Genomic DNA, 14,291 nt, shown 5'->3' on the forward strand with positions numbered 1-14,291 from the left:
GATTCATAATCATATCTCTCTTACTTCTAATCTTTACAATGGGGTGTTAATTATTAATTGAAAGCAGCACTGGGCCAAATTCTAATGGCACTGGAGTGCTATAAACCTGAAATAATTCTGCCTAAGAGCGTGGATTTTCTCCTGTGCAGTCAAGGTGATAATGGTGACAGAAAACAAATGCAAGGGATGGAGTCAGCAACTTTGGGCCAGAGGGAGAAGCTGTTATGTGAAGCCTGGGTGGGTCTTTCACCAGCTGCACTGAAGACATGAAGTTGCCACATTCCTCTCTGCAATGCTCCTTCAAATGGACTTAGGTAGCTGATAAGAGCAATGCCAGCAGGTGCCATTCAGGAAGAAATCTAACTGTTATAATAATGTTTCAAAGGTGGAAAGTCTGATGCTTATTGGCTGAAGTTCCATGGAAAGCTCAGCAACGTGCCCTATATATTGCCAGAGATGAGAGGGAGCAGTTTCTGTTCCCACTGCAAAAATGGGCTCCAGCATCTTCCCACACTGTGTGACACTTCTGTTGTGTTCTGTCTATGGTTCTCCAGTCTCTGTAAGTAAAACCTGATTTCTATAGGCTCCTCTCAGTCCAGAGGCATTTCATACCTTATACTGGTTGTATTCCACTCTCCTCCAGGTGGGACAGCTCTCCAGTGAAGCTGGTAAGTGCTGTGTGAGCTGGTTTGAGTTCTGAAGCATTTCCTTCTGCTTGCTGTGAGCCACCACATCTGAACGCTTTATGTTTTGACTGTCTTGCAGATGCTGGAGCTGGTGAGATATTCAAAGACATTCCCCAAATCAACCTGGGTGAGTTCACACCTAAATTCTCATGAGGCCTGAAGAGTTGTGAGCATAATGCTGAATTTTCAGTATTGTCAAGGAGACTGATGGTCAGGTAGCTCATGGTAACAAGAGAATTAAAATCAAGTGAGCTCAGAACTCTCTGTGACACCTGAATATTTCCGGGACTGTAAGTCTATGTGAACAAAGGATGCAGATGCCTTTTGCTTCTGAATTTTGGACAGACCCATGGTGCTAAGGCAGAAAAACACTGTATGATTTGGAAGGACCCTGCAGTCCCAACTGCATTTTCTGTCCATCTCTATATGATTTTTATAAAGTTTTGCAAACATGTTTTGCTACACAACTTAGATGTTTAGTGATCACTGTCCCATTGTGTGACTCTTGTCACTGCCTGAGAGCAAGCAGAGCTCACCAAAGGTGACCACAGATAATTGTGCCACCACAAAGGCACTGCCAAGAAGACATTGCCATGAAGTAAATATCGAGTAGAAACTAGAAACTGCTGTTACTTTTATTGTTACCTGTAACTCAGTGTATAGAGCCTGGTCCTTATTTATTTTCTGTAGATGCCCAAGGACATTAACTTTGTATAAGCAGGTTCAATGTGGTTTATGAAATGAAATATATTTGAAATTCATTGACACTATCTTTGATTAAATACCATTTCAGCTGCTGGACTGGACCTCTTTCAGGGTGATATCTTGCTCCCTGTAAGTAATTAAAAGCTTTCTGTTGCTTGTCCTAATTGTATTTTTGCTACAAATCAGCCCATCTCCCTACAGTAGGTACATCACCAGCTGTTAATTCCCTTTTCAGAAAAATCAGCGAAATGCCTTAAGAAATGAGACCTACAGATGGAAGTTCCCCATTCCGTATATTCTGGGTGATGACCTAGGTAATGCAGATGCTTTATTCAGATTTTATCTCCAATCCTTATTTGCACTGCAGACACTATGATTAAAATTTTCCCTTTTTCAGAACTGTTTCAAATTAAAAATGTTAAACTTCCCTAATAACTACTTATTGTAGTCTTGTTTATATCAAAATTGTTTTTCTTTCTTCTACAGCTAACATAGCAAACCACAATTTAATCAAATTCAATAATTTCTCTTTTCAATCATTTTTCCTTTGGTTCCACATGTGTATCTGTACATATCTTACCTCTCCAAGGTGAACAAACTGCAATGTAGTAAGGGTTCAGTCCTTGTTTTTCAGACCTGAATGCCAAAGGGGTCATTCTCCAGGCATTTGAAATGTTCCGCCTGAAGTCCTGCATTGATTTCAAGCCATATGAGGGAGAAAGAACGTACATTTTCTTTAGCAAGCAAGATGGGTAAGGGTAATATCAATTTCTGTTTAGTTTTGCCGTGTAGAATCAGCTGGGAGCTCATTCCATTTGACTTCAGCAGTCTAAAGGTTTGCTGTCAGCAGACAAAAAGAGGCCACCAGGAAAACAGCTCGCCTTATATTCTTAGACAAAAAGCTTGCAAGCAGCTGCTCCCTCTGCTGACTGCTGTTTGGAGGATGAGTTCTGAAGGTGAATCCCAGCCTCTCTGGGTTTTCATCAACTACTTCCACTTTTCCATCTAGGGTTGTTTTCCATTTTGATGAAGACCTCCATGTACATCCTTTTAACTTACCAAGAATGTGAATGTGAATAACTAGAAGTAAAGTCTGGGAATTTTTGGAAGGCAGACAAAAAAAGAAGAAAAAAAAAAGAAAAGGAAAGAGAAAAAAAAGAAAAGAAAAGAAAAGAAAAGAAAAGAAAAGAAAAGAAAAGAAAAGAAAAGAAAAGAAAAGAAAAGAAAAGAAAAGAAAAGAAAAGAAAAGAAAAGAAAAGAAAAGAAAAGAAAAGAAAAGAAAAGAAAAGAAAAGAAAAGAAGTGGAAAGACAATCTATTATAATATTTCTATTGTTTTGATATGGCTCCTTGTTAATGAATGGTCTCTCAAAATCTGAAAGGGTTTTATGCACAGAGAGTCAAGTTTTTCAAGAACTGAAAGGATTTATTTCCTACAGCTAAGTATGTTTTGGAAGAAAATGTAGAAAAGCACAAAAATCTCACTGTATCAGGTGTGAATATTTCTTGTTTTCCCAGAAGTTCATGTTTCTGCCTTCAGCTCTTGAGTGTCCTACAACACTTCTCTTACAAGTTTACAAGCACCATGATTTTTGACAAGTCAGTGTTGAAGATCTTAATACTAGAAATGTATTTTCACACCTCTGGCCAATGCAAAGCATGGTTGCTGTTAAAAAGGACCAAATGTTGCTGTTCTAAGTACTCCTGGGTCTTTTCTCTAGCTCAAGTTATTACAAAAATGCTCAGCCTGTTTCAATGAATTTACTGTTTCCATGTAGGTTGCGTGTTTTATGTTTCTTGGCCAAATGGCAGCTGATGCAGGACAAAACTTCTGGTTTGGCTTTCAAAAACGCAGGATGATCTTCCCTCACACAGAGGATAAGTAATGAAGTGATAGTTTCTGGGGCTTAGTCTGCTTTCAGGCTGGAGTATTTTTAGGGTATCGAGGCACATGGTCAGCATCCAAATAATGTTTTATGTGACTCCTTTCATATTAAAAACTTTTACAATCTTACTCTAAATCCAGTGAGCAGATTGAAAAGTTAAATACTGAGAAGAAAACAACTGAACAGAGAGTAAGCTCTCCCTTTTTCTCAGGTGTTGGTCCATGGTGGGGGACCTGCAGACTGGACAGAACCTCTCAATTGGGTCAGGGTGTGACTACAGAGCAATTGTGGAACATGAGATCCTGCACGCTTTGGGATTTTACCATGAGCAGTCGAGGATGGACCGGGATGACTACGTCAATATCTGGTGGGATGAAATTATTGCAGGTGGGTTTTAACGTTCGAGTTACATTTTCAAAAGTGTAGATTTATCAATATCCCATTTTCACTTCTAGATTTAAAGACCTTCCTAAGGGTAGAATTTTAGAAAACAGTGAGCCACATCTGAGACTACTGTAATTAAGAAATTTTGGTACAACTTCTCTGGTCAAACCCGGACATTGTTTAAGGACAGAAGAGAGAGACCCTGCTTGGAAATCAGGACTTTATTTCCCCTTGGCTCTTGGACTGCTCTGTTCTCTTATTTTATACAAATTACTTCCCCTCTATGAATCTATTTCCTTTTGCCATGTAATGCAAATTGTAAACTTATTTAGATTATGAGTTTTGAGGTAGCTCTTCTGTAGGCCAAGATCCTTTCAAAATCTGAAAGGTTTTATATTCAGAGATTCAGGCTTTCCTGAAACTAAAAATGTTCACTTTGCACATGAAAAAACCCTTAAAATGATTAGATCACATTGGAAATATGAAGTATGGCTCTGTCTTGCTCTCTCCTATCCAGGTGTGTCTGCAGACTCTTGCCTTCAGGTTTAGTATCACCATATTCAGGACCTTTATGAGTTTCAACAAACTCTTCACAGTCTCCCTGATCCCTAGACAGTTTTTCCTGTTGTCCCCTGTGATATCTGATTCTCTATTACATAACAATGATATATTTGAAAAAGAGTGACTAGAAGAGGGTTTTAAAAAAAATTTTGATAAAAGGTGCAATTCAAGTCTCTGTAAGAAAACAATTCTAAGCTCCATATAATCTCAAGCCTTGAACTGAAGATGTTTGTGATTTGCAGAAGGGGAGGGCAGCTGTTAAGCAGAGAAAGTGTAATTACCCACCAACACAGTCGTGTGCTGTTTTGTCTTTGAAAAAGAATGCCAAATATTCTGAAAACATTATTTGCAATTGTAAATGCCGGCAAGCTCTTTTTACTTCTATACCAAAGCATGTGAAATGACTCCCTCTTTTTGCCCTAGCAGACACCTTCATAATGAAAAACTTTCTCTAAGTACAAATTACTTCACCAAGAAACCATGAGAAACCTGTTTCCAAAAAGCCATTTCAGTAGATATATCATATAAGTGTTGTAAATCTAGGGTAAAAATATCTTTTTCCCCAGAGATTGCTAGAGCATTATTTATTTCAAAGAAGAGCAGAACCTGAAGACACTTCTGGGCTTTCATATTTGTTTCCTTTATGAGTTTCAGGGCCTCTCCTTCTCCATATATGATCTAATACCTGGAAAATGTTTGCATCAATATTCACAGATTCTGGAATGGAGTATATTAATCCTTAAACTTAATCCTTCAGGATCATTACTGTTAAACCATTCCTATTAATTCTAATCTCACCTCCTATGTATTCCATTCTTTACAGCCCATTGATATTAATTTTTGAATTTACTGAAGTCATCTGTTACTTCAGTAATGGAAATGCAGTACAAAGGCTCTTCTTTGCTGTCCAAATGGCAAACACAAATCTTGCTAAGTTTTAATATTTTGTTGTGAAGTAATTGCTTTGGGGTATATAATTTGTGCCTTAGATAACTGTATCCAAAGGGACATGGTAATGCCATTTCCTTTCCATTTTCTCCAAAAAAGAAGCACTTTTCTGTTCTTTTACCAGGCAAAGAGCACAATTTTGTGAAGTATGATGACACCTACATCACTGATCTGAACACCCCCTATGACTACGAATCACTGATGCACTATGAACCACTTTCATTTAACAAAAATGAAAGTGTCCCCACAATCACAGCAAAGATACCAGTGTTTGATGACATTATTGGACAACGTCTAGACTTCAGTGCCATTGACTTGGAAAGACTGAATCGCATGTACAACTGCAGTAAGTCAGAATTTGACCATGGCAAACAATTTCTTCGGTTGTACTTGAGCCAGGCTGGTTCACCTCCTTTATGTCTCTAAACTCACAAAAGCTCGTCTCAGATGTGCTTGAAGAGGCATGGGACAGGACCTGTAGTGTGCAGATAAACACAATCAGTTTGTTCCCTTCTCATCCCTTTTTGGCTCTTCTCACTGTCATTAGTATAGGAAAGATTAGTCAAGGAAAGTCAAACCATCCACACTTTTTCTTCTGTGCTGCTCCCAGAAGTTGAGACCTGTGGTTGTGTTCTGCCTGTGGTGTGTGGGCAGCCTTGTTGTACTTTTTGAGGTGAATGCAACTGCACTTTGTCCTCTTTTACTGACATTTGGACTTAATCAGATTATTTTGCACCTGAGATTGGCTAGGTCTAGAGTCCCACACTGCCTAGGTGTTTGCTGAGCTGGTGAAGATATTATCACTGATCATGGTTGTTCATGAGAAGTTATTGTCCCCTTGGTGTTGCCAGCAGAAACGTCACCTTGAAGGCAAACTCATCTGAACCAGCCCAAGGTAACTGGTTGGACTTTGCTTGGAGTGGAAGGACAGAGCTCAGGTTAATGAGAGAACTGCTATGAAGAACAATAACCTCAGCTGAGGAATGGTTAAATACACCAAGGCTGGCAAAGAGGTGCAAAGACAGTCACCGTCTGCCACTGCCACGGGGGGCTAATTAACCTTCTGCAAAGAGGTCAAAGATTGTTGTCTTTATTCAGGGAATCCCTCCAGGAATGAAATGCTTCCTCTTCTGAGTCATTGGGCTCACATCTGCTAACGGGAGGGCTGTCTTCTCCACAGGATGGTTATACTACTGTAAACAAACCCCTCCTAAATTAAAGAAGAAATTTTAATGAGCTAGAAGCTCACTCTGAGGTGACCATGTGTGTATTTTTTTTCAGCTTCAACTCACACCTTTTTGGACCAGTGTTCTTTTGAGCTTGAAAACATCTGTGGTATGATCCAGGGCACCAAGCATGACCAAGACTGGGTCCACCAACAGGGCAGTGTGATGGGGCAGGAGGACCACACACTTTCTGGGCACTGTAGAGGTAAAAGAAGGGAACAAAACACTTTCTGAGCTGGGTTTCCCCAGGCTGACTACAATAATGGATTCAGAGAAGTTGGTAAAGACTCTAGACAGTGTTTGCATTCCCACTCACACCAAACTTTTTTAATGTAGTGGAATGTTGTCCACACCAGGAAGATCAAAGGGGACAAGGAACAATCTGAACTAGAGGTCTTTTAAATATAACCTGGACAATTTACTGCAACTTCCAAGGTCTGTGTGAGAGTTATATTACCTCATTATAAGAATCATACAGCACTTGTTGCCACTCATAAATGTTGTGTTTGCAATGCAAATGGGAAGTTAAGCTTGTGGAATTCTAGTTCTGGAAGTAGAAGAAAGTTGCAAAGGTTTTATGATAGGAGTTCAGGGATAATTTTTATTTTGATGTGGTAATTTCACCATTTTTCAAAGGAAGACATTCTCAAAAATAGAGCAGTGAGTCTCAGTCACAGTGTGCTAGTTTACAGCTGAGAATAAGGATTAATTCCCAACAGGCAGTCCTGAAAAGAAATAGCTGAATTTGTCATTGTTTAGAGAGGGTAAACTACTACACAATTCCAAGATAAAAGAGACTTCTGTGGTAAATTTTGGCTCAGTAGAAGGAGAATGACTCCTGACTTAAAGCACATTCCTTTGTGCTTTGTTACTCTTTGTCTTGCTGCAACTCAGGAGTAGTTTATTCCCCTCAAATGACCCACTAACTCGAAATAACAGGTGTTATTAGCAACCTTTATAATTGTTGTTGTTAACAACCTTTTATAATGCTGGTAGCCATGGATCAGGCCCAAGAATATAACTCAAGAAAACCACCTGATATTTTCTAGAAACACATGCTTCTAACCCTCAGCTCATTACAAATTCTTAATTATTTCTCACCTCTTTCTTACCCCGTACAGTACAATTGTAACTGAAAAAGATAATTTAAATGAGTTTTTGAGATGATCACATCTGCCTGAGCTGGGCACTTAATGTGCCCTTAGGTTTTAACATCCAGTGACTCAGTACAAAATAAGCATCAATGTTTTTTTCAAGAGTTAATGGAGAGGGGTGGGTACCTCTGAGGATCTCCAGAGTGTAGAAATGAATTGCATGGGAAGGGAGTGTCTCTCCTTTTGGCACCTCCAAAGGGTTATTGACACCATCAGGAATTTCTGACATTTTTGAGAACTGGTTCTGCAATAATTTCAAATGGGGGCAAATCCTAAGTTTCTAACATAGATGGATCCTATTTTCCCCAGATAGTTTTGATATTCTGGGTATTTGACTTATTGCTGGCTAAACTGAAGGAGGGAAAGTTCAGCTAAACATTTAGGGAGTCTGCTGAAGTCTGCCATATTCTAATTGCCATAGGTACTTAATATTGCCTTTATTTGACTTTCTTATGGAAAAGCAGGTAGAGTCTAGATCATTTGGGTGTTTGTTACTATAACAATTGCAACAACAGGCTCACAGCCCTGCTTCTCACTTGGGGCAAGAGTGATCATACTTGGATTTAATACCCTTAAAACTAAAATAAGTTTAACTGTTGGTTAAGTGTCATACATTGCATAGAACAATCTCTAGGAAGGTTTCTGTGGACATGAGTTCAAAATACTGCTACCATATGGAAGGGAATGAAGATAATTCCCCTGACTGATTAGAGAGAACCTGATAAGCAGTTCAAGACCCTTCACTAACCCTGCAGGAAGCTGCACTGCCTTTATTCAGCTGCAGGTATAACTGTTGGAACAAGATGATCTTGAGGTTCTTTCCAACCCAAACCATCCTGTGATTCTAAGATATGTTATCTTGGACAAAAGTCCATGGAACTTTCACACAACAGCTAAAAAAAATTAACTTATTAATTTAATCATTGACTAAATTGAATAACTAAAAAGCAACACAATACAGATAAATCCAGAAAATTTTGTGTGATACCAAGATATGATAGGTGTGCAAATGGTGAATCCTTGTAAGTATGAGGATAAAAGTAGACACTTCAAAATTAAAGAAAAGAACACTTCAAAAATGTTAATGGGAAATAGATGAGCAGGAATTCTTAAGTAATTTTCTTATGGTGAGTCATTGAGTTTTGAAGTGTTTGGGCAAGCTGTAAAAATAGACCTTCTGCATGTTCAAGGTCAGGACAGTGTTTTGTGTCCAACCCCTCTTTATTATCTTTATTGCTGATAAGAAATTATCTTACTCTTTACAAGGTAATATAGTACATGACCTCTAAGATCTCATTTTTAGATTATCTTCAGTATAAATCAAGTAAAAAAAATGTATCTCCTTATTGCTTGTAGTCAACACTGAATTCTCTGCTTCATATATCTCTGACATTCCTGAGGAATCCAAATTCCAATTAGACCAACAAATGCACAACTGACATGAGCTGACAGCAGTGAGTTCCATATATATGCTGAACTGCTACTCCTGTTCTTATCCCAGTCTGTCTTGGATGGTTGTCACGTGTCATTTCCTTTATTGTTCATGCTAAGTACTGCTCTTCTGTTTACTAAAAGAGTTCAGATGAAATGATGAATTTACACCATGCAGCTTTGCAGGAAATGTGTAAACAGGCAGTGACAGACTACCCTTTATTCCCAGATGCTGGCTACTTCATGTACTTCAACACCAACTCTGGCCAGGCTGATGAGGTGGCAATCCTAGAGTCCCGAATCCTTTATCCAAAGAGAACTCAGCAGTGCCTCCAGTTCTTCTACAGGACCACAGGAAGCCCTTCTGACAAGCTGATCATCTGGCTGAAAGAGGATGATGGCACTGGGAACATTCGTAAGATGAGGAAAATTCAAACCTTTCAAGGTAATCCTGGAAATAAGATGAACATTTGAGTAAAGAGGATGAGTTGTCTTACTCTGCCCATGACTGACTCAGAAACCAAAAGATTTTCCTGAAGTTACCAGAATACCTTGCAATACAGCTAAGAATTTTGGTATTACATGAGCACATTTAGCAGAGAAATTGTGGCTTGTAATAATGTAATTTTAGTGCTTCACAGCAGAAGTCACAACATTCCTAATATTAAGTTGCACTCAGTGACTGAGAGGGACCCCAGGCCATGCTGAAGACCAAGTGACTGTGTCTCCACTGGCTGCTATATGATCTAAGAGTGGGCTATTCAGGTGTAAAATACCTGTGCTCCTTTGCAGTCAATAAGAATCCCAGACTGATTTTTAGATAGTTGGGAAAAGCATATGCAGTTTTGGAAATGTGAACTGGATTCCCACTTTGGGTGATTTGCTAAATAGGACAAACTTAGCCACTGAAGCTCCATGTGATTTATGCGGTCAGAACACAAGACCTGTCATAACCTGCCTACATGAGGCTACAGCAGTTTACAGTGAAGGATAAATACATGAAAAATTGTCAGGAACACATTGGGTCATTGATTCCCATCCTCTTGTTTAATCTTAGCCCTTAGGCTGTTGTCCTTTGTATTGGAGGCTGTCATTCCCTCACATGTGAGGAATTCCTTGTACAACATGTCCAAAGCATTTAGATGACAAAACAATGTGGATATATTATGGTCACAATATCAACTTAAGATCTCTGGCCTTCAGGACTCTGTGAGGGATCCATTTGTCTAAAAGTCCAGCTGGGATGGACAGTTAGGGGCAAGTTGCTTCATAATGTCTCTAATCCCACTGATGGAAATATTTTTCTTTCCTTTTACCAAAGCGGACAGTGACTCCAACTGGAAGATTGCCCACATAACCCTCAATGCTCAGAAGAAATTCCGTTACCTCTTCCAGGGGCTGAAGGGCAACCCCAGCTCTTCACTGGGTGGGATTGCCATTGATGATGTGACTCTGACAGAGACCCCCTGTCCCACAGCTGTGTGGGTCATTCGCAACTTCAGCAAAATCCTTGAGAACTCATCCATCAGCCTTGTTGAAAGCCCCCGGTTTTACAGCCCTGAGGGTTATGGGTTTGGCATCAGCGTGTTGCCCAACTTCCAGAACAGTAGCTATGCTCGTGTTGCCTTCCACCTGTGCAGTGGAGAGAACGATGCAGTTCTGGAGTGGCCGGCTCTGAACCGCCAGGTCACACTCACAGTGCTGGACCAGGACCCCGATGTCCTGAAAAGGATGTCCTCGAGCAAAAGCTTCACCACAAGCAAGGACCATGTTAGCTCAGGTAAGGGATGTCTGCCTGGAGGAATGTTGTCAATGACAGCCAAGGAATCTGAGTAAGAGGACTGAGTGTAGGACTCAGAGCTGAGAAACTTTGGCCATGTTTCCCAATTTGGGACACTTTGCTGTGCACATCTTCCCTGTGTGGGACTCAGAATTCCTGCGTGTGAAAGATTGTATAAGATAAAAAGTGACATATATAAGGTTGATGTTATTATGGGATATCTGACCTTGACTCTATATATAGATTTTTCCCAAGAGCTGGTAATTCCCTTTCTACATGTGGTTTGCCCATTGTGATAGGTGACATATCACCACAGGTTGATGGAATGACAGCAGGGTGCAGTATTCTGTCACTAAACTATAATTTAAGTTAAAACTGCATTTGGAGGCTCAGACAACTTCAACATGCGCTCAGGGAACCTCAGCCTACATGGTTTGAATGCACAACATTCACCCTTTCTCATGGATGTGTTAATTCAGAATTGTTCAGCCTGGAGAATAGAAGGCTGAACAATCAGGGGGACCTAATTGTGGCGTTCCAGTACCTGAAGGGAGCCTGCAAGAAAAATGGAGAGAGACAATTTACAAAAGCAGAGTGCCAGGACAAAAGGGAATTGTCTTCAAACTGAAAGAGAGCAGGTTTAGATTGGATACTAGGAAGAAATTCTTTACAGTGAGGATGGTGGGGCACTGGAACAGGCTGCCCAGAAAAACTGTGGATACCCCATCTCTGGAAGGACTCAAGGCCAGGCTGGATGGGACTTGGAGCAACCTATTTTAGTGGAAGGTGTCCCTGCCCATGGCAGGGGGTTGGAATGATATGATCTTTTAGGTACCTTCCAATCCAAACTTTTCTGTGATTCTATGATAGAAATAAGAATAATAGGACAAAACTGAGTTTGGTGCAGAATAAAATACTACACATGAATCTTCATCTCTTTCTACTTTTTTCTAGTGGATTTTAAGTACATACTTTTTAAGTAGGAGTTTTTAAACCCTAAATATGAATATGTTTAAAAAAAATCATAGTAATGACAAAAATCAGCTAAATTCTAAACCATAGGTACCTACAAACTGGTCTGGGGGTGTCCTTACTCAGGAGGGAACTCTTAGCTGGTAACCATGAGGAGGCAGTTTGTGTTTGTTTAATTCTCAGGGAAAGAGAAGTTGTGGAATTTCAATGGCCTCACATAGACTTAGAATCCTCATGCAGACCTAACCTGAAGATCACCTGGCACCTTTAGTTTGTTAGTCCTCTGGGGTTTGTTTGGGAATTTCAGGCCTGAACTTGATTTTATAGCATAAATTGCCTTTAACACAGTAATGCAGGAAAAAGTCAAATCATGCTTTGAGCTGCACGACTTAGTGGTTCTCATTTTCTCTTTGCAGATAGTGGAACTATAATATGGGATAAGCCATCAGTTGCTGGAAGGTTTGATGAGTCGTGCAATTGCAACAGAAGTGTAGCCTGGGGTTGGAGTAACTTCATATCTCACAGCCAGCTGAGACGGAGAAGCTTCCTGAAAAATGATGACCTTATTATTTTTGCAGAATTTAATGGTAAGGACCCCTTTCCTGATTCTCCTTACAAAATAGGTGATTCGTTCTATTTTCATACATTCAAATAATTCTTGACACCTGTCTCCAAGATCTCTTCTAATGGGGATCAATTTTAAAAAGCATTTCTGTGTCTTAGTGTCAGGTATGTGAGGTTGACTAAAGTGATTGTGAGTTAAGAGGGATCTAAATGGCAGTGAGTTTTGAAATGTGAACTTCTTGGACACCTTTAAGCACCCTGACCAGTAGCTATGTCCTTTCTAAGCACCAAACATACTAAAGGCCATCCCCACTGTGTTTGTTTCCAAATAGAACAGCCTCATAGAACATCACAGATTTACCTAACTAGTTTCTGTAATATCAATATTATTTTCTATCTTGTGCTTTAAATACACAGAACTTGTGGTGGTACAGCAAGAGCTCTGTAAAGGGAAAATGGACAAGGAGCATCCTCCGGTCTAGAAAGCATCCTGTGAGCCCCTGATTTAAGGCATGCTACATATAGCATCATTGACTGATTCTGATGTCTTTCTCCTTTTTTTAAAGATATAATTCACCTCAATAACACAGAAGTTCCTGTTGAGCCTGTGCAATCTGCCCTAATGGAAGGCCTCGTGCTTGAAAGGCAGAAGAGAGCAGCCGAGGACATGGAGCCCGTCCAAGACCAGCTGCCTTATCTGCCAGACCCATGTGACCCAAACCCTTGTCAGAATGATGGAGTCTGTGTGAATGTGAAAGGAAAAGCAAGCTGCAGGTACCACAGACCTCCTCCCTCCTTGTCCTGGCCTTCTTCTTCAAGTAATGCAGCTAAAAAATACTCAGAGCTACAGACCTCGGAGGCCTAAGCCATCAGGTCATCAAGGAGTAGTAGAAACAAAGTACTTTACCACAGTTGCTAGCTCCTACCAGGAGCCAGGAGGGCAGGGTTCTCAGCATAAAGCAAAGAAGCCCCATTCTGTGGTGCTTCCAGGGTGTATAAATAGCCTCCTAACAAGGTAGGAATGTTGTGACTTGAACCCCTCCAATGGGAACTGCTCATCTGGGATAGTGAGTGTGAGGACCTTGGGGTGAGGGCATGACAAGGCTCCTGATCCACTGAATCTGTGCTTTGTTTTCCCAGGTGCCCATCAGAACAAGCCTTCTTCTTCACTGGGGAGAGGTGTCAGTCAAGGCAAGTCCATGGGAACATCCTGGGAATGTTGATTGGTGGAATTGCTGGAACCATTGTCTTAACTGTCGTCCTCGTTTCTATGATGGCTAGAAGATAAAGAACTGCAGGGGGCACAAATTTCAACGTGGTTCATAAGACACCCATTTTCAATGAAAAATGATGAATGTAACTTGGAGAAAACCAGTTATCATATGGATGAAAAGCTCTGCCAGCGGCTTGGCAGCAATCTGTTTTTTTTTCTGAGGGATGTGGCAGTTAAAGTGTGTCATGTAAAGCTGCTGTCTGATAAAAATTCATACACTCCCTTTCTTGTGTGTATTTTGAAAGTTTTGTTTCTTCATCCCATAGCAAGCAGAAGTGTTGAGAGCCTATGCATTTACTCTCAGCCATGGTTCAAACTTAGATTAAATAACTGGTTGAACCTCTCAAAACACTGTTAAAAATCACACCAAAACACCTGTATTAAGATTCTGGAAATGTTCCTGCAAAAATTGCTCAAGAACCCTAAAGGGTACAGATACTTATATAAATCAGTACATGATCACTCACTTTCCCTGGAGCTGTGCTGGTGTACTTACACTAATTAGCTATTACACAGAATTCATAAACTCTTACCCATACCACCTTGCCCATACCAAGCCATCATAAGTGCTTCTAACTGTAGAGAACAGTTTCCCACCCTGATTCACCCCGAAGTTCCAGGAACAGGTTCACCATTGGCAAACACAAAAATTCCCTGACAATCAAACAGAACTGCACCACGTGGCTGAGTATTTGATACTGACCTCAAATAGAAATCTTCAT

The 14,291-nt window shown here is 40.3% G+C and overlaps 2 protein-coding genes across 2 annotated transcripts in view; one reads left to right on the forward strand and one right to left on the reverse strand.

Moving 5' to 3' along the window:
- The first annotated feature begins 490 nt into the window (after positions 1-490).
- Positions 491-13,617, forward strand: MEP1A (meprin A subunit alpha). The gene is made up of 14 exons (XM_036380605.1): positions 491-559; positions 644-668; positions 766-813; positions 1,480-1,520; positions 1,627-1,705; positions 2,026-2,143; positions 3,488-3,663; positions 5,294-5,515; positions 6,451-6,600; positions 9,210-9,425; positions 10,302-10,760; positions 12,149-12,319; positions 12,863-13,070; positions 13,437-13,617. Exons 1-14 carry the CDS (start codon positions 491-493, stop codon positions 13,582-13,584), a joined length of 2,130 nt encoding a protein of 709 aa, XP_036236498.1. The 3' UTR covers positions 13,585-13,617.
- The window catches only part of ADGRF5 (adhesion G protein-coupled receptor F5), a 46,950-nt gene continuing 41,107 nt past the window's right edge, over positions 8,449-14,291 (reverse strand). Inside the window, exon 23 of the transcript XR_008508282.1 lies at positions 8,449-9,431. The gene's annotated coding sequence lies outside the window, so the exon portion shown is untranslated. The remainder of the gene's footprint in view (positions 9,432-14,291) is intronic.

Source organism: Molothrus ater, chromosome 3 (genome assembly GCF_012460135.2).
Source record: "Molothrus ater isolate BHLD 08-10-18 breed brown headed cowbird chromosome 3, BPBGC_Mater_1.1, whole genome shotgun sequence".
NCBI classification, from domain to species: Eukaryota; Metazoa; Chordata; class Aves; order Passeriformes; family Icteridae; genus Molothrus; species Molothrus ater.

What these genes read in the sequence shown, in the direction of transcription:
- MEP1A (XM_036380605.1), top strand. Translation starts at nt 491, where the DNA reads ATGGGCTCCAGCATCTTCCCACACTGTGTGACACTTCTGTTGTGTTCT. An exon ending in GAATCGCATGTACAACTGCA is followed by an intron (nt 5,516 to 6,450) that starts GTAAGTCAGAAT and finishes ATTTTTTTTCAG; the next exon opens with CTTCAACTCACACCTTTTTG. An exon ending in AAAGGAAAAGCAAGCTGCAG is followed by an intron (nt 13,071 to 13,436) that starts GTACCACAGACC and finishes TTGTTTTCCCAG; the next exon opens with GTGCCCATCAGAACAAGCCT.